Source organism: Cupressus sempervirens, chromosome 1 (assembly GCF_028749045.1).
Source record: "Cupressus sempervirens isolate cs-2001-9-10 chromosome 1, ASM2874904v1, whole genome shotgun sequence".
NCBI classification, from domain to species: Eukaryota; Viridiplantae; Streptophyta; class Pinopsida; order Cupressales; family Cupressaceae; genus Cupressus; species Cupressus sempervirens.
Genome location: NC_143118.1, coordinates 616,127,265 through 616,155,252, shown reverse-complemented (window position 1 = coordinate 616,155,252; position 27,988 = coordinate 616,127,265). Strand labels below are relative to the sequence as shown.

The 27,988-nt window shown below is 34.1% G+C and overlaps 1 protein-coding gene across 1 annotated transcript in view; it reads left to right on the top strand.

The window, feature by feature from the left end:
- LOC149579416 (aromatic amino acid aminotransferase 4-like) overlaps positions 1 to 27,139 on the top strand; it is an 83,646-nt gene extending 56,507 nt beyond the window's left edge. The window contains exons 5-8 of the mRNA XM_089832606.1: positions 25,252 to 25,311; positions 26,105 to 26,260; positions 26,455 to 26,548; positions 26,787 to 27,139. Coding sequence (XP_089688732.1) covers positions 25,252 to 25,311; positions 26,105 to 26,260; positions 26,455 to 26,548; positions 26,787 to 26,905 — 429 coding nt within the window. The 3' untranslated portion in view covers positions 26,906 to 27,139. The remainder of the gene's footprint in view (positions 1 to 25,251; positions 25,312 to 26,104; positions 26,261 to 26,454; positions 26,549 to 26,786) is intronic.
- The last annotated feature ends 849 nt before the right edge of the window (positions 27,140 to 27,988 follow it).

Genomic DNA, 27,988 nt, shown 5'->3' with positions numbered 1-27,988 from the left:
TTAGTGCTAATCAAGTTTTGGATTTATGATAGGCCAATTAGTGAAGTTGTCAGTGAATATGCTATAGATTCCTCTATGATTCTATGTATCTTCAAACAGATAATGAATGTATTTATCTATTGTATTTCTTGGTACATTCTCCGTGCTAGAACCGTAAGTACAAGATTTGGAGTCAGCATCCTGATTTTTTTTCAGACTGGAACTTGGTACATAGACTTGGCAAATTGAAAAAATGTTTTTCTTTTTAATAAAGGATTTAAAACTTTACTGTGCACACTTCACTAAATCAAATTCAAAGGCATAGTAAATAGATTAATAAGAAGCAACCTTGATCACATACACAAGAATACATAATTGAAATGAGTACAAAAACAGATTTAAGTCGAAGGAAGCAACCTTTTTAAATATGTAAATATTTGGGGTGTACAAAACTCATAGCTTGTGAAATATAGGGCATCAAAAATCAAAATCAAAGTACAAGTATAGTTGAGCGAAACTCCTGTCACTTGGCCCAATGTCAATTGCTCTATTGTGGGTGTTGTGCTTGGGTTTGAGCTAGGTCCTTGATTTTGATGACATTATAATTGTTTGTTTGTGTCAATGGTATCAACATCCAAGAGATCTTCTTGTGTTCTCTCCTCCACCATGTCTACTACCTCTATGTTAAGATCAACTTAAATTAACTTGTGCAAGATCATCCTTAATGAAGATAGGATCTATAGTCTCAACAATCCAATTTGATCATGGATCGATTTCCTCTCACTCGATGGCGGAATAACTTAGAGCCTAAGGTTGGCTTGTGATGGAGTGAAGGTTGTAATGAACATAAACAAGATAATTCAACCTTTGCACCAACAATTTGTTCTGCGGCTGGTAGTGCATGTTCTCAAATATATTCCAGTTGTGCTCGCATTTTGTAATGTTGCATTGTTGGCACAAGACACTTATGATAAACCTTCAAAGATTTGGCACCTTAAACCAAACCTTTCTCACCATGCATTTGGAATGAGAATAGAAATATGAAGTTTAAGCATAATTTTCACATTTAATCAAGTTTTACCTAGCTGCAATGCCAGCCAGGTTACTTACATGTCTCTCACAAAAAGGTTCCCTTCTGGAAATTTGAATATCTTAATCTTAAACATGTTTGCACTCTAAGCTTAGAAACCACACCACTCTGAGCATGCAAAGCCTACAAAATCTTCTTTATACAACTTGAAATTTGAGTGGAATTAGAATGTTAGATTCAGGAAATAAGAAGCTGTATGTAAGGACTTGCAACCCTAATGGTGCCATTGCCAATAAATGATATCTGATGTGGGGTGATATTTCTTGTCAACCTCTTGGTGGATGGATATAATGTCCCTCTTTGATGCATTTAATGTCCATCTGTGACATTTTGAATGCATTTGATGATCATTTGCAGCGATTCTAGGCTTGCAATGTTGATCTAAAAGTTCATCTGTTGTTAAAGCACATTCATTGCACTTGTAATCATCGATTTAAAAGCTTGTCGAGGGCATTTTTGTAATGTCCCTTGTCAGCACCTTACATAATCTACTTAAATTCCTCATGCTGAACTTTTTGCAGACCAATCCATATATCTCCTTTTTTCCCTTGTATATCTTCTTGGGTGAAATATATTACTTTATATACCTTTATATGAGAAAAGATGTGTCTTCTCATTATATTAATTTTTAATATTAATATTGTTATCATGCAATTATTTGTTATTAATATTAAGATCATTATATATACACTTCACTTTATATTTTATGATTATTAATCTAAATATTATATTTTATAACTTTATATGATAATATTTAATTTTCATGCTTTAATTGTAATATATTATGCAATATTATAATATGATTACAATAAATTTTAACTATGCTATTATTAATATTATAGTATTATTATTTTATTTATTTATTATTTATGTATTCATTTATATTTTAATTATATAGATCTTATTTTGATGGGGATATTACAATCCTCCCCTCTCAAATTTTGCTTTTCCTCAAGCAAAAATCATTTATACATAACTTTTCTTGTAGAGCCAACATACAAAGCATATAATTGGATGCAAGAAGATGTAATGGATTCATGAAGTATGCATCATAATGCATGAAAAACACTAAGCATACAGGAAGCAAATACACGAATGCATGAAAACATGAAGTAGATATGATGTAGACGCATAATACAATGCACTCTGGATTGATGCCTTAAAGTTTACTAGAGTCAAGAAAATGATTTACAAAATTTACTTCTTCAATAGAATCTTGCAACCACAAGTGACCATTAGTACACACGCTTATATATAAGTTTTAAACAAAAAGTGAGTCATGATAAATTACTCTAGGCCAATCCCATACTAAGTCCAAGAGTGGAACTTTGGCTCCCTTGACTTCAGTGGTGTTTACGCATCCACACGAGGTGGCCTACTTAGCAGGATGCTTGTTTTGTTTTTCTCTTATTATTATTCTTGGTCAAGAAGAGAACTTAGGATGTAAATAGATAGCTTAGGCACCAAACTCAATAGTTTCCCTCAAGGCTTTATAGATCCAAGTCCTTAAGCCTTTCTTCGATGCATTCGCAAGGTGCTCAGGTACGCTGATCCTATCCTTTCTTGGAATAACCAATTGGCTAATTTTACAGAAGCCTCTCCCTGAATACACCTATGTTCTCTCTCTTGAGGCTACCCTTATAGGTAAGTAATAACTATATGTGAATTGAAAAGATCATGCTATCTTGGTTATCATTCCAGTCTATGAGAATGCTGAGATGCAATAGGTTGCTTAGACACCAATCTTAATGGCTTCCCTTAAGGTTTTATGGATCCAAATCCTTCAGCCTTTCTTGGACATGTCCATAAGGCGCTCAAGGTCGTTGATCTCTACCGTCTTGGGAACAACCAATTGGCTGGATTTATACAGGCCTTTCCCTTATAGCATTTCATCCCTCAACTTTTAAAAATAATGACTAGTTTGAGCACATATGTTTAAATAATGGTAACACTGTCATTTATTATTATGCCTAATCAAAATAAACAATGTCGTACATACTAGTCAGAGATGTATGAAGCTTTTTCTTATAATCTAAGCATCTTCCTTGTTCGATGATGTTCTCTTACTGTATAAGAGATATGATTATATTTAATATACAATTTGTAGCAATGTATTTATGTATTATCCCTTTTTAAATAATTCCCATTGACTGGTTCTGCTCAGTATTTACTGCTAGTAAATATATATTATATCTTTTGATTCTTCCACATGCTTATATAGTCTTCTATTGATCAATATAAATAATAATTCTTAATCAGGCATTTCTGGCTTATATGATTGGTACTGTCATATTTTCATTATTCTTATTCCATCATCTCTTCTGCACAGTTTACCTCTATCCATTTTCTTACATATCTGTCTTCCCTTCATAACAAGGTTGCCTCCACTCCATTGACTAACCCTTCTGTTTGACCAAAAAATTATATCTTTAGTGATATATTTTTCTCTCAATATGATGTCTTACATAGAGTTTCTTATAACATGATCTTCTACATATGATGTCAGTTCATGGAGTCACACTTTCTTAACCTTAAAGAACATAAAACACCACCTTAAAGAACATAGACCCTTTGGGGGAGAGAACAGTAACATTTATCAATAGACATCTGGTGCAATTTTTCCATCCATTGGACACAATAGTCACTCCCATTTGGATCCAAGAATCTCTTATTGGTTTGAGAAGGTTGTCTACATTTTTTCTCTCACTATGTAATAAGGTGTTCTCACCTTTTCATATCTAGGACCTTGGTAACTAGTAGGGGCTTGATTTACTGCTTGCAACATCTCTCTCCAATAAAGTGATCTAACTAGATTGAATGGAAGACCATTCACAAAGAGGCAACGGTCAACCTTTTGATCAGCAGTGTCTCTTAATTCATTTTGAAATGCCCTCTCTAATGGGCCTTTCTTATGGGTCATGGTTTCAGGTGCTTCTATATCTTTGTCATCCCTAGAAGCCACAGGTAAGAAGGGACGACCTCTAGTGGTTATTTGAGCGGGGTGGTGCTGGTGCTTTTTTATTTTTCTTGTTCCCCCCCTGAAACAGACCTACCAGCTGCTTGTTCTTTTAGCATTGTTACTATTTGAGAAGATAGAAGCCCCATCTTTTTTTTTCCTTGAGCGCTCACACAGATTGATCCCTTTACCCATAGGGCCTTTAAAATGAAGTTTTACTTGGTAATAAGAGCTTCTATATTGGATATTGCAAAAATTACATTAACTTATAAACACCCCACTCTAGCACAATGTTTAATCTTGTTGTATACTTCCACAAAGGAGACCCTTTTTCAATTTTATATTTTTGGAACCCCTTTCCACCCACTAGGCTTTGACTACTCATTCTTGCAGTCTATAACAAAAATGAAAAAAACATATTTCAAAACTTAATACAAAAACTTGAAAAAACTAAACTTTTAAAAAACATAAAACAAGCTATCAAAGAACTAAAAGAAAGGATCAAATGCATACCTAGAACACTCAAAGATGATGCTTGGAAGGATTTGTGACTCCACAATCAATCTCTAGCACCTTCTCTTCAAGCTTGCAAAATGGACACACCAAAATGAGAGAGAAACTGAGAAATAAAATGTGTTTGATGCATTCTAATAGGCTCCTTTTATTAGAAGGAAAAAATAATAATAGATTTTGTTTTTGTGTTTTAAAGTTGCTTTTTTGGCCCAATGGGCTATGGGTTCTCATAGGTCTGTGAGGCTTCGTGTGGTGTTTGCCTAGGTCCCTGCCAAAACCTTGAGGTCCGTGGTGGGTTTGCATCACAAAATGTTGGTTTGTGTAGGAATGTGTATATGTAGACCCACAATCTGTAGTACAAACATTGCGTGGACCTACCGCAGACCTGATTCAAATTTGGATTTGTGGCAAACTTGGACTTGGTTGACAGGGTCCAAACCTTGCAATGTAGTTTAAAAAAAAAAATGAAATCATTTCTGTGGAAGCTAACCGAGGAGGATATGAATTCATTTTTACCTTTCATTTATGCCAACAAAATTAGTTTTCAATTCCATGACTTGAATGTAATGCCACCTATTTGAGTGACAAACACTAAACCAATATTGATATTATCTTTGCATGTAATGTCCCTGGTCCAATCTTCCCTCAATTTCATATGGTAGAGGCAATGCCCATTAGTAGATATTGTATTACATACTCTAATCCAATTCTGATCGATAGTTGTACATAGTTGTGTAGAAGCTTAGTCTCTTGCAATATTAACTATTCTCCTTCATAGACTCATAGTTTAATCCACTAATATGGATATACTTGCCTTTTTGGATGAATTTTTATATTGATGGGGGTGAAGTTTATTAAGGAACGATCCCATATTGTAATGAGTGGATAACCACCTTCCAATGTGTGGGAAAGCAATTTCCCCAATGAATCCCCCCTCTTGAGAAGTTGCATAAGGGTCTCTTAAATATCATATGTGAAAGATGGAAGAGTGACAACTCATTATTGTATCCTTAATTATAAATCTTGTCGTATTGTTAATTGTACCCATTTGGCATCACACCCAATATTCATAATTAATAAAGTTTGATATCGTCATTATATGTATCTGACATCAGTGGTTGGTGCTCGACTTGAATCAAGTAGAGATACACTGGTACTTGATGATTGGATAGAGTTCTGCCAATGCAATGCCTTTGTGATTGTAATTGGTAGGTTGATGGCTATATATTATTGTATTTTAACAATTCAATCCCTTATATGATATTGTACACCTAATTGTTGCCAATCGATGGGAAAACAAATGTCTCATTGAGTTTGTATAATAGTAGCTGACCAGTGTGACTAGTGTTTTAGATGTATGTAGATTATATCTTTCCTCTTCCCTATTCAATTACTCCTATTCACAGAGTACTTACTGTCATTGTTACTTCTCTTCTATTCTATTTGATGCTTTTCTTCATCTATCAATAATAAATATCATACTTAAACACGCCCATGCTATTATTATTTCATCTAGAATACCGGGCACAATAATGATAGTTTGTATTAATCTTAATGCTCAATGTGAGTACCGGTGATTAGTATATAATTTTTTATAATTTGTGTTCTCCTATGATAGCTCTTCCTTTTCATCACTTATGCAACACTCAAGGATATTATATCTGAGGTGCATATTAGTTAGCTCACGGAAACCATGAATCCTCAGAAATATCCCATATTATATCATGGAGTCAAACCTCCACAAAATTATCTTAGATTGTTCATAGACTATATTGAATAGCTCTATATCTCCTTCATCTTCTATCTTAATAATCAATAATGTAGTTCTATAATATTTATTACTATTCATTTATTAAATTATTGTATTCATATATTATATTTAATATTATATTCAATTTTTTTTGATAGGTAATGGGTTGAAGCCTAGATTAATTAGTATTATTTATTGTAATTGAGTATTATTGTGTTAAGTTTGAGTAGATTTGAACCCAAGACTTCCCACATAAGAGGCTCACAAGTTACCATTGTGTTGTAGGCTCTTGCTTAATATTATGTTCAATTTTTAATATATATATACTATTAATATTAAATTATATATTATAATGTATTCTTATTATATTGATTTATTAATGATACTATAAGTATATAATATTATTAACAATATATTCTTTCAAACTATAATAATTAATGTACTATTATTTATTTAATAATTTAATTAGTCAATGTAATCATAATCATAATTATATATTAAATCATTATTTTTAAATATTTAATTAATTAATCTTATGTTTTAATCCTTATTATCATTAAAAATAAATGCATTCTAGGAAGGGAACATTACATTGCATATCTTGAGTTCCCCAAAACAAAATGTTAAGTATTTAAAAATAGCTATCACCTGCTTTTTATTAATGAACACAAATTGTGCAATGGAAATGACAGAACCCATATGATGTTTTTGCTACAAAATGACATTGTTTCATTATTTAATTTCTATTACTTTTTTGGATGGAGATGCTGCAAAACAAGGTTTTAAGAAGAGGGAGATGGCAGGAAAATGTTTTGTTTAATTGGGGAGATAATTGTACTTATTTGCAAGGTTGCATGGGTATGCGTACCCAGACCTCTAGTATGCATACTAAGTATTGGTATGTGTGTTCCCTACCCGATGCTTGAGTACGTACCTTGCAGCCAGAAACACCATGTCAGCTCACAAATTCCCCCCTGCAAAACATTAAAAATGCCATGTAGATTAAGATGTCTGATTTTTGTTTCAGTTTTCTATTTGCATATCAGCTTGCTGTTTATCAAGATTAATTCAATTTGTGATCAATTTGAAACTCTGATACAATATTGGTTGAAAGTAAACTACTAATTCTTTTCTGATTTTCACTGTTCAAGTTAGAACTAGAAGTTTATCTTTTGCAATATGTCATTATATGATTTATGATCTTCTTGTTCATATTTAAAGTTTTCCTTCTTGTTATGCATCTAAAGTTTAAACATTCACCATATAATGACTCATGACTCATTTCTTCAGATTTCTTGTTTTGAAAGCTTAGTGTCATGACTTATGACTCATGTTTGCAGATTTTCTATAAAATACCAAAATTATATTAAAAAAAAATAGGCATACCCATGTACCCCCATCCCTTTTTTTGAAAAATAGTTGTGCCTGTACCCGTATCCAACATACCCAAGTAACCCCATACCCATGCAACCTTTCTTGTTTGCAGTACTTGAGACATGTCTTGTACTTGTTATGAATCATAGTTGTTGGAGATGCATCTCCTAGCAACTTTGGTCTTAGTTGATGATTTCCATTCTTTGATAGTTGATTTTTTAGTTCTTGGATATAGAGGTTTTTCACCATTTTTGGAATTGAGATCATCTTCATGTCAACTTTTCGATTGCATTCTTTGTTTTCAGTGAGTTGGTTTGTCTGAAGTCTCTTGTGTATTAAATTGTGGTGGGTTTAGTGTTTTTCTCTAATTTATAGTTTTGGGTTAGATTCTGGAGAAGTCATTGCCATTGCGTTTATAAAATCAGGGAAGGGTCTCTGATACTGAAAAATATGTGATTGGTTCAGTAGCTCTCAATCTTCCCTTTTTTGCTCATGCCAACTTGGCTCAATAATGGTTGCCAAAAAGTAATATTAATTGCTCTAAATCACTTAATATTCTAAGTTGCCGATTCTGATTCAGATACAGGTTCGGGTTCAAGATTCAGGTTCGAAATTCATTCAATTGTTTTTTGGGTTGGGTTCAGATTCATTTTGGGTTCGTCTGCACAAGAATATATATATATATATATATATATATATATATAGCAAATAAGTCATACACCACTATGCTAATATTAAAGCAACATAGCAAAATACACCACCATATTAATGTTTCATTTCAAAAACAATAATGTCAACATTAATAATCAGCCATCACAATCAAATATCATCAAAAACTATCAAGCAATTCATCATCATTCTGCTGTTTAAAGTAATGCTATAGGCCCATTGAAGGACAACGTTGTGATTGTTGCCATATTGTAAACTTCACACATTAATTATCATACTAGACGATTCAATGAAAGCAGCTTAGGATCAAACTGGATGAAGCCAAGAAAGATGACTTTGGATCCAGATTTAACCATAGTAAAGATCTCTTTAGATTTTGTTCAATCCATAGTTTTCTATACATGTTATCCTATATCGTCTATTACATACATTTTGTAATAGATGTGTGACACTTTTATACATCCAGATTCTTCTCAAGTAGTGTTCAATTCAAATGAAATATGATTAGTAATTTGAGTCCAATCATGTGCTTGAGTCCAACTCCGAGTCTAATTTGGCAGTAAAAACTTTTTGAAATAGCAAACAAAAGGGTGTTTTTCGACCAAATTCTCCAAAATTCTATCCAGGGTCCTATGCTAGAAACCAAAGTCGCCCAAAAGTCGTTTGAATTTTGCCATGGCTCCTCTGAGACAATTCCCAGCAAAATTCGGTCTGTGTGGCAGATTTTGATAGAATCTGACAAGGACCAGACTTTTGAGAGAATTGAACTAGGAATTCCTAGGTCCAGGAGAGAATTTGGTAACTCAGTTAATAATCCATTACTCAGCAATCATTGTCATCCTTTAAACCATGACGCTCAAATTTGTATTCAATAAATTGAAGAAATCTCATGTGTGCATTGGAATAGAATAATTTAGTATTTGCATGCAAAACTTTTGATAAGCTGTTTAATCTCAATTACTCAATTCCTATGTGAAATCTGTGTGATTCCTACAAATCAGAGAGGGTAGATCTTTCACCTTCAAAACCAATTCCCTTAAGGTTCGTGTCTTAGGGTTTGCTTAGGTAAGAAGTTCAAACACAACCACAGAGAAAAATAAATAGTCCTCTCCAAATGGGCTCTTAAATCCTCTTTTTTAATATCCAATAGAACATTTCCAAAAGGACCTTTTAGTTTCCATTTTAAAATATTTTACTAAAGCACCTTTGTAAAGTGACATTTAATATATCCTCTTTAATTCACTTAAGTAACTTTGATAAACTAATTAAAGCCATCCAAAAAAGTTTGCCTTATTGGATAGTTTTTTTTAAACTAACTAAATTCCTAATATAGCCCAAAATTAGCATACAAGAATCAAACAAGCTGAATGGTACACCTTAAACTACTCTATGAAAGGGGCTATTACAGTCCTCCTTTCTTGAGATTGCTTGTCATTAAACAATCAAAGATTTAGATGCTGAAGAACTTGTTCACCCTCCCATGTAGCATCCCTAAGGGTAAGTTTTCTATTTGATAGGAGATTTTTTGAGGCCTCTACTCCTCTGTAACAACCAGCTCCGGGGTCTTAATTAACAACTAACTTACTCAACGAAATACAGTTATTACTAAATTTTCATAGGAAGATAGTTATATCTGTCATGTCCATGTGAATGAGATTTACCATTATAATCAGTTAGACAAAATTTCGTAACTAAGAATGTAAAATGCCATCAATGAATTTATTGTAGAAATTAAAATCCACATACCATGGAATTTGAACTAAGAAATCATTGTAGGGATGCTTCTACAATCACCTAGATTAGTCCACAAATACTACTATAACAATATCATATAAATTTATATCCCCTTTTATCTTTACTCTTCAATGAATGAGAATATAAATGAATATCAGGAGAAGCACACTAGGAATCCGACGCTCCATGAGGGGCTTTTACTTTTAATTTATGAATTTTTCAAAGCTAGGACAATGGGAAAACAAATTAAACCTAAAAAGAATGGGAAGAAGGACTGTAATATTCTCCCCTGATTTGAACTTTGACTTGCAGAAATTTAACTTAAAGAATATTGTCAAACACTTTGTATGCAAACTCATAAAGCTGATTTCCTCAATAAATTGCTTTCCAATGAGTAGATTTACGAACAACTATGAAGTGACATTAAAATGCATAATACACATCATAACATTTTCACAAACACTTGGCACACATTCAATAGTATATGAAAAATCTGGAAACTCTTCCAATCTGCTAATAAAGGGTGATTTTTTAAATGTAGATGTGCACTTACAGCTGCCTTAAAGGCTGCAACAACTATTCAGACTTGTATTCAACAATTATTATGCAAAATATCAAAATTTGACAGAAGAAACCTGGAATTAGTTGCCGTAGTATTTTGCAGATGTAGTCGGCCAGCCCTCCAAACTTCTAATCAGCCGAAAAAACAAGTAAACTTGATACCAACACTGTTCACGCTGTACTGTAGCAAAATACTGTTCATGTGGCACTATAGCAATAACTAACTTCAGATCTGCAGCTCAAACCCTTGTAAATTTCTTTATGCAAACGCCCCAAATGAAACCCAGTGTATTTCCTGAAGTGAAAACACCCTTGATCCTCCTGACTGTGTCTTCCAACAGCGAAGAGAATGCTAGCAAAGAGGGATTCCGTCCTCCAAGCCCGATAATCAGATATCCAGCAACATAACATTAATCTTCATCCAAGCATACAAAAAAAAGCTCTTCCATTTCTTTTATAGTGTTCTCACAAGAGCTCAATCCTTCGTTTTCTCAATGTGGGATAAAACATAACTCCCTTTATGTACCTTATGTCTCCAACGTGTTATAAAAATAAAGGGAACTCTTTTAATTTAAATCTTTCCCACAAACTATAGTCTATGCATTAATAAAGTTAAATATTTAAATTTAACTTTATAAAATGGCTTTATCAATGCATAACAAATCTTATCAATGATAAATAAGTTTTCCTGTCGATTTTAAACAATTACCATCGACATACCACTGTGACTGAATGTCCGGCCATGTCCAAGATGACTTACTATAAATAGTAAGTATGCCCAAAGTTGCCCCAGAACCCCTCAGAAAGACCTGCAACTGAAACTGTCTAGGCCAAATGGCCTCTAAGCCCCTTTAATGTCCTAGTTAGCCTACGGGACTGTGGGGAAATAGGCTAACGACAACATCATGCTATGAATGTTAGAAAGGGGACATTGCAAGGACAGAGAGGACTCGGAAGAGTCAGAAGATAACTATTTGCCATCGGACATAGAAGATAGCCAAGATTTGCACACTAATTCGGATAAGGATGATACTCCACAGAGAGGCTCTGGGAAACACAATATCAGATAGGAAAATAAAAGAGATACTACTCCTCAATCCAAGCATGACCTTGATTCCTCCTCTGATAGGGAGTATAATGAAGGGGCTGAAGTAATGACACGAGGGAAGAGAGTGTTGAAGGCGTGGACGAGAATAGAGAAGAGGAGGGTTTGGAGAGGAAAAAGGGAAAGAAAACCATCACTATAAAAATGCCAAAAAACAAAGAGGATTCTAAGAATATTGTCAGGGGTCAAAAAAGAAAACATCTTGAAGCCAAGAAGGAGAAAAAATGGGTCGAGGGGGATGTGTTGGAAGGAAGCAAGTATTAAGATAATATCTTATACTTTCTATAATGGTCAACTACTTGTCTGTAGTCTGTCTTTCAGTCTAGATAGGGATGTTTCCTATCCTGTCTCTTTTGTCTTCAGTCTAGATAGGAATGTTTCCTATCCTGTCTTCAGTTTTGTTTCTAATTCTATTTTCAGTCTATGTTGTTTCTTTTAGAAACAATGTCCTTGTAATTCTTTATAACGAACACATTTGTTCCTTTGTTAATCAATCATCTGGAAATCCATTAATCTGCCGATTCTTGAATCTTGTAACATGGCACCAGAGCCATTATAAGGAATTTTTCGGAAAATTTATAATTTCTTTCGAAATTATTTGCTAAATTTTTTGAAATTATTTCTAAGGATTTCTCTATAGCCCGTCCAGGATTTCTACTTCTTCGAGAAATTTATCTGTGAACTCCTGGTTTTTGGCTAGGGCTTTTGAGACTAGTAAAGGTTGTTTTCTGCAAATAGCGACTTGCAAATCGCATCTAATATCTTGTGGAAACACGCAATCTCTGCTACGTTTCTTTGCAAATCGCATGTCATTGTTGGGGTTTTGTTCCTGGCTTGCATTTGGTGTTTTGCGACCTGACCTCTACTCGCATCCGCAATTTTTTTGGCTCGATTTTTATGCAAATCACAGTGTCACTTTGGTTTGGTCCTGTTTTAAAGGTCTAAAACTCCGCTCGCGTTTCAGCAGAGTAGGTTGTCACATTTTTTTTGGCTGCTATTTGCTTCATTTGGAGTCGTTTTTGCATAGAAGTCGTTTTTGCTTCATAGAAGCTTTGATCTGCTACAAAAAATGACCTATTTTGGCCTGCAAACTCCATTATTTTTTGCCATTTTGACCTCCTTGGCCGTACACTGGTATTCTGCTCGAAACCCTAGTTTTTTGACCTCAGAATTTTTTTTTGTTTTCAGATTCTTGGTGGGTTTTTCGAGACCTCATCTGGGTCTTCATTAGATTTTTCTAGGTACCTCATTTTTCGTGCCTCAATTTTCGGGCCAACGGTTTTGAAATTCGACTTTAGATTCCTTCTGGATTTTTCGTCTACTCTTCTGGGCACTTGTCATTTTTTTGGGTCAGCCTCAACATTGCCTTGAACTTCGTGCAAATGGCATCTTTGACTAATCTGATGTTGTAGGGCAGTCTACGATTCAATGGCCACAATTATAATCACTGGAAGCAGCGCATGTTAACCATCTTTGAGTATCGTTGTTTGGATGAGCTTGTTCTAGGCACAAAGACTCGTACAACCTCCAACCAAGAAGAACAAGACAAGTTTGATGATCGCAATCAAGAGGCTTTTATGCTTCTTAAGCTCTCTGTTATTGATGATCAGCTACCGCAGATTCCTTCCGGCAAGTCAGCTGCAGAAATCTGAAAATATCTGAAGGAGCTGCATGAAACATCTGACAAAAGTCGGGCATTCTTTTTGAAGAATCAGCTGTTCTCCATTATGATGGATGAACGTATGTCCTTGCAAGAGCATTTAACAAAGATTAAGGACATCCATGATCAGCTCGAAGCTATTGGTCGGAAAATGGAGGAAGAGGATATGGTAGTCATCACTCTGAAAAGTCTACCATCATCCTATGAGCACTTCGTAGAAACACTCAACATTACGTCAACTAATGTTGATCTGAAGTTTCCAGAATTATGTACCAAACTTCTGCAGCAAGATCATTGGAAACAACAGTTTGGCAGTAGTGCTTCTACAGCCTCCTCAGAGTAGGCATTCGCTGCAAAATCTTTTCAACAGAACATCGACAACCATTAGTCCTCTTAGCCTTCCCAGCATCAACCTTTTGCTCAATCCTTGGATGGCTCTACGTAGCAAAATGTACAGTGTAATTACTGTCACAAGTTTGGCCATATAAAGTTCGAGTCCCAGAAACGTTTGGCTGCTCAAGCAAGGCAAAATGCTTCCCAGCCAATAGCACAAGTTGTCAAGCTTCCTGATCAAGGCGAAGTTGCATTTTTCCCCTTCTGAATCTGTTTCTGTTTTTTTTGGTTTGTTGATTTTCTCCTCAAAAATCATTTCATGTTGTTTGTAATATGCAAGGTTGCGTGAGATTTTGGGTTTTACCATTTTTTCCACAAAAATGAAGTTTTGTAATCTGTTTTGAGTCATAGCACTCTTCTAGCAAAGCTTCTTGGTTTCAACATTCTGTAGATCTGGGGGGGTCTCAGTTATCCCAGAATGTTCCGACATCTATACGTTGACCATTAAGGGAAGGTATTAAGATAATATCTTATACTTTCTATAATGGTCAACTACTTGTCTGTAGTCCATCTTTCAGTCTAGATAGGAATGTTTCCTATCCTGTCTTCAGTTTTGTTTCTAATTCCGTCTTCAGTCTACGTTGTTTCTTTTAGAAACAATGTCCTTGTAATTCTTTATAAGGAACACATTTGTTCCTCTGTTAATCAATCAATCATCTAGAAATCTGTTAATCTGCCAATTCTTGAATCTTGTAACAGCAAGAGGGATGATCAAAACCAAGGCTTTGAGGATTTTGGTACCAACTGATACAAGTGCTCAATTATTGGTAGAGACAGAAAGGTGGTATGGAGAAATTTTGACACTACCTCGGCCAAGATGGGGTTAAACAAAGAACTAATTAGAACTCGAGTAAAAGAGGATGATGAAGGCAAAATCCTAATGAAGCAATTAATTGGTCCGACCCTGATTATTTTTAGTGACACTGCTAAGGAGCACCTGAATATGGACGTCATCAACAATGCCAAGAACAGTGCTATCGACAGTTTCCGTACTACAAAATGGATCTTCCATGAACTCCAAGACCTAAAGTACAAGGTGTGCAGCCTTGAAAGAGAAAACTACAGCCTGAAGAACAAAATTGCTGAGGAAGAAAAGAACAAGGATGACAGGGTGCAGGAAGTCATAAAAAGGGTTGAAATTATGAAAAGCTCCACGAGGATCATTGTAGGACAAAGCTACAATATCTATACTTTGGTTACTTGGTTATCTCCAGCCATGAACAAGACTAAATCAAAGAAGTTCAATCTATAAAAACAAGATACCAACAAGATATCATCATAATAAATGCTGAAACTTGGTGCTATGAAATTCGATGTTTTTGTACTTATCATTTCAGGTTTTTATTGCATTTGGAAAACTCTCCCATAAAAGATACTATTCGACTCTCTTTTAATGATGATTCTGGAACTATGAGAGATAAGAAGGAATCATTATCAATGACATGGATTAATTAGTGATCATGGATAAAAAGGAAGTTTCAGAGCCTAGCCAACTGCTATAGAAAAGGAAATAAAGTATTGGTAAATCAGAATCTAAAAAGATAACTCATGACTTGATAGGAATTCGGAGTTGCCTGACAACTTGCCAATTGATAGGAATCAGTTTTCCTCCAGTTACTTGAAGACATCACCATAGTGAATAGGAACTTTTATCCTCATCAAGTATACCTGTACATTAGGTTGCTTGAACAAAGCTTTACAAACGATATTAAATAAAATTATGAATTCGGTGTGCTGAAGGTAGAAGTATCTATTGGCAAGGATGTAAATCATTGCAGACAGGAAGTCGAGTATATGGAAACACTTAAATGATGGCTCCCTCTCTTCGAATCAGAATAACACCTGGGTGGTCACAATAGAACCAAGAGTTGGCGATACAAATGGAAGAATTGTTCATCATGGAATACTAATTGTCAGACGCCTTGTAAAGTTATAAAACTCAAGTATTGAAACATATAAATTGGTTGCCATGAAATAATAGAAGTTGGATATGAGAGTTCTTGCATCTTAGTCTCCACCTGAATCAAAATATAAAAATGCCTTGAAAAGATTCTTGGCTTCCACTAGTTTTCAAGAGATTATATGTTACTTCAAATTGCCAAGTGTTAAACCGATTATAAACAAAGCAAGAAATAAAGATGGAAAAAGAGTTGGAAGGATATAATTCGAATGTTATTATATTTGAATATTATTATAATTTTATATTATGTGTACATGTAAATATATTAATGGGGTGACATCACTTTATTAAATTATTATAATATAATGGTGCCATTTCATTTTTATATCTATATGTAAGTATATAGATATATCTATTATAATAATAAGGTGAAAGATCATATTAAATCCCTTGAGGTACATTTTATATTTTAACTCAATTATTTATGTTTTTCAAATTATTTATTTAAATAGCTCATGTAGGTCCCATAGATGTATCCTGTTGTCAAGTCACTAGGTCCTTGACCCATTTGCCTTGTGATGGTGATGCTCTTGTGCCTAATTCTTTTCTGACAACGCTTCCACCCCTTCGACGTGTTTCCTGCAAGGAAATTCTCTGCAATTAAATCATATTTTTATAACAAGTTATAAATAATCATAATGGCTACCTGCCTTTTCAATTCCATGAATTCGTGATAAATAATCAACTAGCATGTTATCTTCACATGAAATTATAACGACTAATCATGTTATCATTTCATAGGATTATAACCAAATTAACTATCAACAGACTTCATGTGAACCTCAATGGCTATATTTCAAATTAGGTCAAAAATTGGGATTTAACATACCATTCCCCTTGTGTTTCATCGTCCTCGATGAAATTGAAATTGTAACGAACATTATAAAGAAGTATTTAAAATTGGAATGTAACGTACCATTCCCCTTTGTGTTTCATGTCCTCGATGATCTATGTAAATCAAACACTAAAAGAATATTCCAAATAGATGATGTATATTATAGCATTGTTATATCATTTCCTTTCAAAATTGGATCAAAATCTAAATCATACTCCAAACTCAAGGTCCATTTTTACTTCAATGTTTCTAGAAAGATACTTGCATGATATTATAAAATTAAACATATATTCACCTGAGTTCATTTTATCGTATTTGTGGTCATCTCAGCATCAATTGAGTTGATTTTGTTTCATATTCTTGTCATACTCAGGTAGACACTCACCATATCATTAGTTCGGTTCCATACTGATATCTTCATTTCAGAGAATTTTCAGGGTTCAATAACTGAGAGTAAGATAAGTATTCAAAATTGGAATCCTTCAACTAGCAAGTTTTAGGTCATAACTTGATCATAATTTAAATCACTCATACATACCATTTGACATTTGGCACTTATTAATGAGTAAATCATTCTTGCAAACTTATAGATCACTGAAAAAGATTAATAAATCTATGTTTTTCTATTTATGTAACCTCAGCCTTCATGTTCATCTTATCACAATAACATTTCATTAGAATAATCATCTTATGATAGAATATACACTTCATCTCCAGAATAGTATACAATAGCTCAGTATGTAAAGTCAACATCGCATGTGCATTATACATGTATAGCAGTGTGTCAAAGGGTAAAAACATGATATACTATGCAAGATCATCATACATCTAATCCAGATCTTAAGCATCTGAAATAAATCTCATGACTAGCTCGTCATTCATCTATAAATATTTGGAAGTGTATCTTTTCCATTTGTATGACCTAGGCTTTCATGCCCATCTCGTCAATGTAATGTTTCAAGGAAAAACTCAAGTCAAACAAAAGTTTACATCTGTAAGCAAGCATTGATAGTTTCAATTATGCAAGTGTGTTTACTCCATACAGGAGCAGAAAATGATCTTGTCGTTTAATCAACATCAGATTGGATCATGGTTCACGATTTTGTTTTCCTTCAGTTCAAGTTCAAAAATAGATAACAATTTATTTGTACCATTTCATAAGAACAGGAATATAATTGCATAAAATAATTGTTGGAAACATTCAACTAAAAAGAAATATTTAGCCACTATTAGGGTTTAGATAACATTTCATCAAGATTATAGGAGCTGTTTTGGGATTGTGCAAGCCTCGGCCTCGGACCATACTTATCCCCACACATTCTAACATATTAGAATGACCCTCCTTACTTCGGGTTCGGGCTTGGGATGTTCTTCAGTCCAGCCATCTAAGCTTCCGGGTGTTTTGAGTGCCCACTTAGTTATACCTATATAACTGACGTTACGGACAATAAGTGATCGTTAGATGGCACATATGCTTATAAATTACCTTGGCCAAGGATTTCCCAATGGGTACATTGACCCAATCACCACCACTCGACTTGCCAATCATTTCATCTTCTTAATTTTGTTTCATCTTTATGATTTTGCAGTTTATACATTTGTCCATTTTATATTATCTCAACCTTTCCCGACTATTTTGGATGATTTCCCATTGTGATTTTTTTCCAGTTTTGATTGTAATATCGAGTTATGTAAAATAAATCTTTTTTCAACATTACATTTTCAGTTTCTCAAAAAGAGTATTAGGCCCAAGGTTTTAGCGTTGAACCCAGTGCTCTAATACCATATCTAACAACTAGTTTTTCGGGGGTCTTAATTAACAACTAACCTACTCAACGAAATACAATTATTACTTCATTTTCATAGGAAGATAGTTATATCAATCATGTTCATGAGAATGAGATTTACCATTAAAATTAGTTAGACAAAATTTCTTAACTAAGAACTTAAAACACATCAATGAATTTATTTTAGAAATTAGAATCCACATGCCATGGAATTTGAACCAAGAAATCATTGCAGGGATGCTTCTACAATCATCGAGATTAGTCCACAAATACTACTATAACAATATCATATAACGACTTCCATCCAATACTACTATATCAAAAAAATCAAATGACGATTACCATTAAATACCACTATATAAAATTAGGGCATCACATACCACTGTATCAATTAGGGCTTCAATTACCATTGGACCATTTAGGGCATCAATTACCACTATATCAATTAGGGCTTTAGATGCTATTGAATCAATTAGGACTTTCGATACCACTGTATCATTTAGGGCTCCAGATACCACCGAATCAGTTAGGGCTTCAGATACCACTGTATCGTTTAGGACTCTAGATGCCATTGAATCATTTTTTTCCTTCCAATTGCTTAACTGTAGCAATATCATATGATGGAAGATATGCTCATATTTATTATTCATATAAATGAAAGACAATCCATAAATCTATCTCTCGCATCTAAGTGTAAAATAACTGTAATGATGATGTAACTCAATTAGTCTTTACCTTCTTGCATATACATCATAAAAGTGACAATACCTGTTTCTGACAAACAATTGAATGTATAGCTTATCTTTGTCTGTTGTACATCTGACAACTTGGGGAAAGGTGAAACATTGTCAAGGGATTAACCACCCAACCTCGGACCTTAACTTATTCCCCACACAATCTCTAACGAGAAAGACCTTGTCTACTCGGAATTGGACTTGGAACATCTATCATCTACTGAGCACTCCGGTATTTAAACACACCATTCGACTTGACAGCAGGAGGATACAATTAATAGGTTCATGCATGAATTATTAAATTATTCAACTAAAAATGATAAACATTGTTATGTCATATCTGATTCTGTTTCATGTTATTTCAGATTCTTTTCTCTCACCTCATCACCCATTTCCTTGGCTACATAGCTGGGTGAGTCCCAGGTGTTCGGAATTCTCAGAACAACCGGTTCTTTCAGTTGATTCTCAACTGTTTCATAATTAACATATATTCCAGCCTATCACAGTCTAGGATTTGAGAGATTATATTCTTTTAAGATTGCAAAAGTGATAGTTTAAGTCTAATATCTATTGGCATAATGATCCATACATTGGTTACTTGGTTATTTCTTGCTATGAACAAGACTAAATCAAAGAAGTTCAATTTGTAAAAACAAGATATCATCATAATAAATGCTGAAACTTGCTGCTATGAAATTCAATGTTTTTGTACTTATCATTTTAGGTTTTTATTGCATTTGGAAAACTCTCCCATAAAAGATACTATTCGACTCTCTTTTAATGATGATTCTGGAACTATGAGAGATAAGAAGGAATCATTATCAATTACATGGATTAGTTAGTAATCATGGATAAAAAGGAAGTTTCAGAGCCTAGCCGACTGCTATAGAAAAGGAAATAAAGAATTGGTAAATCATAATCTAAAAAGATAACTCATGACCTGATAGGAATTCGGAGTTACCTGAGAACTTGCCAATTGATTGGAATAAGTTTTGCTCCAGTTGCTTGAAGACGTCACCACAGTGAATAGGAACTTTTATCCTCAGCAAGTATACCTGTACAATAGGTTGCTTGAACAAAGCTTTACAAACGATATTAAATAAAATTATGAATTTGGTGTGCTGAAGGCAGAAGTATCTATTGGCAAGGATGTAAATCGCTGCAGACAGGAAGTCAAGTATATGGAAAGACTTAAACGATGGCTCCCTCGTTTCGAATTAGAATAACACCTGGGTGGTCAGAATAGAGCCAAGAGTTGGTGATGCAAATGGAAGAACCGTTCATCATGGAATAATAATTGTCAGATGCCTTGTAAAGATATAAAACTCGGGTACGAAAACATATAAATCGGGTGCTATGAAATAATAGAAGTCGGATATGAGAGTTCTTGTGTCTTAGTCTCCACCCGACTCAAGATATAAAAAGGTCTTAAAAAGACTATTTGGCTTCCACCGGTTTTCAAAAGATTATATGTTACTTCAAATTGCCAAGTGTTAAATCGATTATAAACAAAGGAAGAAATAAAGATGGAAAAAGAGTTGGAAGGTTATAATTTGAATATTACAATTCGAATGTTATTATATTTGAATATTATTATAATTTTATATTATATATGTACATGTAAATATATTAATGGGGTGACATCACTTTATTAAATTATTATAATATAATGGTGCCATTTCATTTTTATAGCTATATGTACGTATATAGATATATCTATTATAATAATAAGGTGAAAGATCATATTAAATCCTTTGAGGTACGTTCTATATTTTAACTCAATTATTTATGTTTTTCAAATTATTTATTTAAATAGCTCACGTAGGTCCCACAAATGTATCTTGTTTTCAAGTCGCTAGGTCCTCGACACATTTGCCCAGTGATGGTTATGCTTCTGTGCCTAATTCTTTTTTGACAATGCTTCACCCTTTTGACGTGTTTCCTGCAAAGAAATTCTCCGCAATTAAATCATATTTTCATAACAAGTTATAAAAAATTATAATGGCTACCTGCCTTTTCAATTCCATGAATTCGTGATAAATAATCAACTAGCATATTATCTTCACATGAAATTATAATGACTAACCATGTTATCATTTCATAGGATTATAACCAATTTAACTGTCAATTGATTTCATGTGAACTTCAACGGCTATATTTCAAATTAGGTCAAGAATTGTGATGTAACATCCTCAACCTCCTTTCTTTGACATTTAAGGTAGCATCTATAACCAAAACCAATTTTCTCATCCAACAATGAAAGCTCATGAGACAAAGTGATATTCCATCCAAGTGCCTTATTGAAGCAAGAAACATGAAACACAAGATGAATTTTTCTATTGTCAAATAACTCTGATTTAATAATTAATCTTACTCTTGCACAATAAGGGTCACAAAAGTGGGGTTTAAGCTTCTCAACACCACTCTTCTTAAAAGAACACTATGTCTTCAACCTCATAATTTCTCTCAAGTTTGTGCCTAACCACAGTTCTTCTAGTAATTCTATGCACATTGAAGCTTATTCTTAAGTGTGGACATAATCAATAGAAGATCTAATACTTTAGGTGCTTTTCTATCCCTAAAAGACAAATCTATGAAAGACAATATTATATCTTTACAATGCAGAGAAAGGAGTCATCCTAATTGATATATGGTAGGTGCTATTGTAGCAATGCTCACTTGAATGTAACCACCTGATCCAAGTCTTTTGATGCTTGCAACATAATTGCACAAGTATCCCTCCACCCATTTGTTTACAATCTTCATTTGTCCATCTGTTTAAAGGTGGTAATTGGTTCTCATAGTCAATTTTGTGCTAGCCAATCTGAATAGCTTCTGTCAAAAGACCCTAGGAAATTGGGTATCATGATCACTAATAATCTGAACATCTCTTGAAGGAACAACTTCGCAACTTGAGATGCCTTGCACTCATATGATAGGCATCAAAGTGCTCACATTGGCCAACTTGTCAACTACCTCATGAATGCAATTTCTTCCTTGCACTAGGAATTCATGTGATAAAATCCATGGAGGTACTGTCTCACTTCTGCTTAGGGATAGGTGAAGGCTGCAATGAATCCACTGGAAAGGTATGCTTTGATTTATTCTGCTTATAAGGCATACATGCATGAACAAGATGTAAGAAATCATCATTGAGACCACAAGAATCTCTCTGATCTGCTAGTAGGTTTTGAAATAATCTGGATGTCCTGCAGGGGGGGTGTCATCAATGGCCCTCAAAAATGTTCTCCTTCAACTGTTAAAGTTATCGAAGCTTGATGTTTTTTCACCATATATTTGTAACACTTTTTATGTACATCTCTTCCAAATTTCCAATGAAAGAGATTTGTTAGAAAAGAAGTGTTAGAATTTAGAGGAATCATGATGAATGAACTTTAACAATGTCCATCCACTTTTTCACAGCCACCTTACATTTGGCGATTTTTTGATCATGTAAAACCAACTAGTCCCTTTGATTACTTTAGGAGACCAAAGAAGCTCTTTCATGACCCTTCTTTTGATTAATTGGTGAGGGTTTTATTGGGACCTTCTCTCATTGAAATTTGTCTATACAAGATATCAAACGAGAACTATCACAGCAAGCCTTTTAGCTTCTACTCACCAGATCTTAGCATAGAATAGGTATTTCTCTTATTTTGGCTGGAAATAAAAGTCAAATCCATCCCTGCTGAGAACTCCAAATATTGTGGGTCCCGTGACATTAGAATCTATTGTCGCTCTCTAAAAGGATAATTTCCTTATTTAAACATGTAAGTGGCTCTAAGGAAAGGTTTACTTGTAGTCTCCATAACATTAGCTGAGGAGGGTGGAGGGAAGATTTCATCAATTAAATAATCTTTCCCATTTAAACCTCTAAGAAGACAAAAGGAATTAAAGGAGTGTCCAAAAGATGGGCTAAGAAATAAAACTTCATCCCTTGAAGAACCCTTTTCTGGTAACCTCTCAGAAGACAATTAGGAATTAAAGTAGTCCCTAGAGATAGCTCTCTAATTTTAGCAGTTACCTGAGAGGGGTTTGAAGTTGTACTAGATTTGTTTAAAGATCCTAGGACAAATAAGTGGTGCAGAAGAGCGTTTTCGATCATTATACTTGGCTAGAAGATATACGAGTGAGGCTAGAGCACCTATGTCAACAGAAAACAACACTGATAATTCAAGAGCTACATACAGAAGCAATCCACCACTTTCAGCAGAAATTTTTTTAGTAAATTTTTGAATTGTCCAGCTCAACTAGTTTATGAGAAAAAGTTGTATGAAAGAAACTAGAAGCTGCCATATTTATTGACAAACAATGCTTCGGAGGGTTTCCAATTGCTTTCAAGAAAGAACCAGTTCGAAGTTGGAGAGGGAGGTTCTAGAGCTTGACGACCCATAGTGACATCACTTGGAAAGATTCCATTAGAGGCTCGAAATTTGGAATCCATGATTTCTTGAGTAGCTAATGCTTCCCCTAAACCCAGACCTGGTAGTAACAAATAAACTTTGCATCCTTAGAGGATTCAAACATTGCAATAAAAAGTCTTGGGGATGGGTTAAATACCCATTTGTGTGAATTAGTGATACTACATTACAAATAAATAAAACATTTCACAACATTCTCAGTAGCATTCATTCTTTTCAATTATTTTGACTTTCACAAAAAAGGGGGATGTTTCAAATACTTGTTGCCAACTTTAATGCTGATCCAAGCAAGTCAAGCACCCTAGGGTTGAGTTTGCACCTCTGCTAGGTTTTTTTTTCACCTTCATCATCTGTTTTGCATCTTGCGTAACATTCAGCTGTTGATTGTGTAACACTACCAAACTTCTAGCATTTCTAACACTGCATAATATTATGTTATGCACAGCATTTGATCGAACTCTGTATGCACTGCAACTGAAGCCCCATCTGCACTTCACTTTCTAGCTCAAACTGTAGTTGAGGAAGGTGTAGGGGTTGGCACATGAATGAGTTCTTGTCACTCATCTTAATATACATGATCTCTATCTTCTTAGTTCAACAGACGGGACTTCGAACATGGAGTGCTATCATCTATATACATTTGCAGCAAGTTCATCATTATATTCCATTGATCAATGTATATTTGGAATGAATAGAAGAGACAAACTTTATTTTCTGTTGTGTTGTGTATAGTGTATGAAATGATGCTTCTACTTTGCTGTTTATCCCTTCAAATTGCATGTTAAATATAATTCCAAATCCACATATTAGTTAGATGGATCCATCTTGTAATTAGCTTGTGGATTGTCCTTGTGCAACATCTAGGCCCAGTTTGCAAAATACAATGAAAATGTTCTCTTGTTTGAACACATTTGGTTTCTTGAGTTTGATCTAGTGATAAAGCTAAGTATCTTGCTTTTGGAGCTTGATGATACAGGAGTAAATCGAAAGCTGTGAATGGTCATCTTTCACTCTTGAAGGGTTACAAAAGTTGGAATTATAAAATCATACTCTCACTATAGAGTGTCAGTGATGATCATAAGGGTCCAATTATAGGTCAGGTATGCTCTTAGATTCCATTAGAAAGTTTAAGGTATTTTGAACTTTTGTCCACTCCTGCTTAGTGGTGAAGGGGAGAATCAATATCATAGCAGATGTGGCTATCGTGTTGTCCCTTGTTCCTATGTTGTATTGCATTCATATAAGGAGTAGAGTCAGATCTCTCCTTTGTCTTTTACTATTTCATTCTGTTTGTAATTTTTAGTAGCTAAATGCGCTGGAGCTGTAATGGATGACATTCCATGATTTTAAAGTCTAGGATAAAATAAAATTACACTTAGCTGATATTATTTTTTGATGGGTATAGGCCGAAACCAAGATTAATTTTCTTTTTTAAAGATTATTTGCTAAACTCGAGTAGAGTCAAACCTAAGACCTCTTAGATAAGAGGTTCACAGTTTACAATTGTGCTATAGACTGCTGCCTACACTTAGTTGATATTTTTACTTTGGTGCTAAAAACTGTCTAGCTAATTTTGAGAGGAACTTTTTTCTATTGACTAAAATATATAGTCATGAAAAGTTTGGTCAGTTTTATGATTTTAAGTGACCTAGGGACTCTTTAAAGCCAAAATCAAATTTGGGTTGTTTTCTTATCACTTAACTTTCTAACGGGACTTGTTTGTTGTGCAGATAATTGAAGGGTTAAAAAACATTTTGAATGTATCTGCTCATCCATCCACATATGCTCAGGTAATTATCCGCTTAGTTCTTTTGAATTCTATTTTTTCTGATGAAAGTTGGAATACAACATGAATTCTGTTTTTGAAACCGTAATAAAGGATTTCTAATCATCAATTTATATCAAACATAGATAAAAATCAGGGACCATGCTCATTACTTAACCTGTAGTGATAGCAATCTCTATTGTTGAGCATAGATGTAATTGCATTTGCACAATAAATTCATGTAACATGGAATGCATTTTCTCTTGTTGCTTGAGAGTGCAGTTCTGAAGGAGAAAGGGGAACACGGGTTCACATAATCTAATTCAGATAAATCTCAGATAGTTTTAATATCCAAGTGGACACAGTTTCAGGTCCTCAAGCTCCAAAAATCAAATTATGCTATGATATTTAACTTTTAGTTCTACATAGTATAACTCGACAATATTAACAACTGTGCTAGATCTTTTGTTTAATGTACTGGGTTGAGTTTTATGCTAGTTCTAGATTAGAATGTTTGATGAGATTTTGATTATAATGAATAGCTATCAATTGATTCATCCTTTTGAGGTGAGTTTTCATATTCGATTCGATTTTGAAATGGAAAAGAAAACTAAATTTTCTACTTCTAATTTATGAGCAACCTCAAGTTGGATTACTTGAGTAGCTAATAATTATAAACATTATCTGCTTATTAATGTATTTGTTCAAATACTTATAGAACATAATTTTTACCACTTGCTGGTGGTCTGAACTTTGTACTTTTCAGTGCCCTGGATTTCTACTTAATACAAGTCAATAAAGCACTTTTTTTAATGCAGGCTGCAATTCCACAAATCATAGAGAAAACAACCAAAGATTTCTATGGGGAGATGCTGAATTTGCTAAGTCACGTGGCTGAAATGTGCTACAATCGTATTCAAAAACTCGATCTTCTTTTTTGTCCAGCTAAACCTGAAGGTTCTATGTTTGTGATGGTAATGAAAGCTATCACAATTATCATGTTGTATTTATTTTGTAGTGCTGCTACAATGAAAGAGTTTCTTTTGAGAAAAAGATTTGTGGTAAGGAGATGAAAGATTTGTGGATTTCCCAATCCCCACAATAATTTCCAATCATATGTGACATGTATTGATTTTTCGGATATTTATTCTGATGCTTTTTTTTTCAGGTGAAGTTAAATACATCTGGCTTTGAAGACATAAAAGATGACATTGAATTTTGTGCGTTGCTTGCTAAAGAAGAATCGGTCATAGTTCTACCAGGTAAAATACTATATAGTTATAATCTCACATAGATATGTAAAGCCCCATTCTTTACTCTTTTTTACCCCACCACTTTCTACCTTGATAAATAATAAGTTTTTTTTCTAAAAAATAGACAATTACATCATTATTAATGTTTTTCTTTAGTTCTTTAAAATCTCATCATCCATTTTTAAATGTTCTTCTGTAGTATTCAATTAAGATTTTGTTCTATTCCATAATTCTCTGTCCATTGCAGGAACTGTCCTAGGAATGAAAAGTTGGATACGAGTGACTTTTGCAGTTTCTCCTAGTTTGTTGGAAGAGGGATTTGACCGTATAGAATCCTTTTGTAGACGACATGCAAAGAATTTATAGATTCTCATTCTATGTAACATTCTGGAAATTGAGATATATGGCACATTACTTCTGTGCATCTTAGGTAGGTTGGACAACTGCAAATCTGTCAGTTCGGTCAAGGCTTTTTTGACCAAGAAATGATGAAAGGCGAGAATTGCTTAATTTTAGTTCAGCCTAAGCTGAACTTTCTTATTGTGAAAACTACAACAGAATTTTATCTTTGAAACCTGAAATTGATTTACCTTTGGTACACACAGTTTTACTGCTTTTGGTAGCTTAGATGACATTCGGTCCCATGATTCTAGCCAAGGCTTTGTTGACCAATAAATGGTGAAGGGTGAGAATTTTTGTGTTGACATCTGTCCCCAGTTAAATGTGGTTATTGTGCACAAGGCGACAAAATAGTTTCACTTTGTAGGCCGAAATTTGCATCTTCAATGGTACACACAGTTTAGTTGTTTTGGGGTTTAGATAGGGCTTTAAACAACCACAAGGCTACAAATAGCCTATGGGACAGCCAGCCTTGTTATTTTGGTCTTCTGCCTTTCCACCATTTTCCTATTCAAGGAGATTATAAACATCCCCGTCTTGTCAATATTTTCCTTGCTGAATAAACTTTGCTAAGCAGTAACTTTCATTATATTGGGAAGCTTGTCTATGATGTACTTAAAGGCGTCACTCCTAATTCCAGCCTTAATGCTGCAAAAAATATACACCCTTTCCCAAGCCTCTTTAGGTCTTCTCCAACTCCCAGTTTCACATTAGAGAAGATGACGGTTTTTAATCCTTTTTTTTTCTTCGTAGCATTTTCCCCATATATGCTTGCCAAACTTGTTTTAAAAAAGCGCTTTTGTCTCTTTGCTGTTCATTGGGGAAACAGTCAAGAAAATATTCCATTTACTCATATATATTTTCTGTTTTGCTTCAACCATGCTTTTTTATGTTTTTGTCATGGTGCCATTGAAACAAATTTTAGGCCGTCGCTGACTTCCATTCATTCAGTTCTTTTTAAATATTTCACAAGTAGCTTTTTTAGTCTTTAGTTTGTGTACATGTTTTATATTAGTTTTAACATCACACTAATATTTCACTTATTTGATT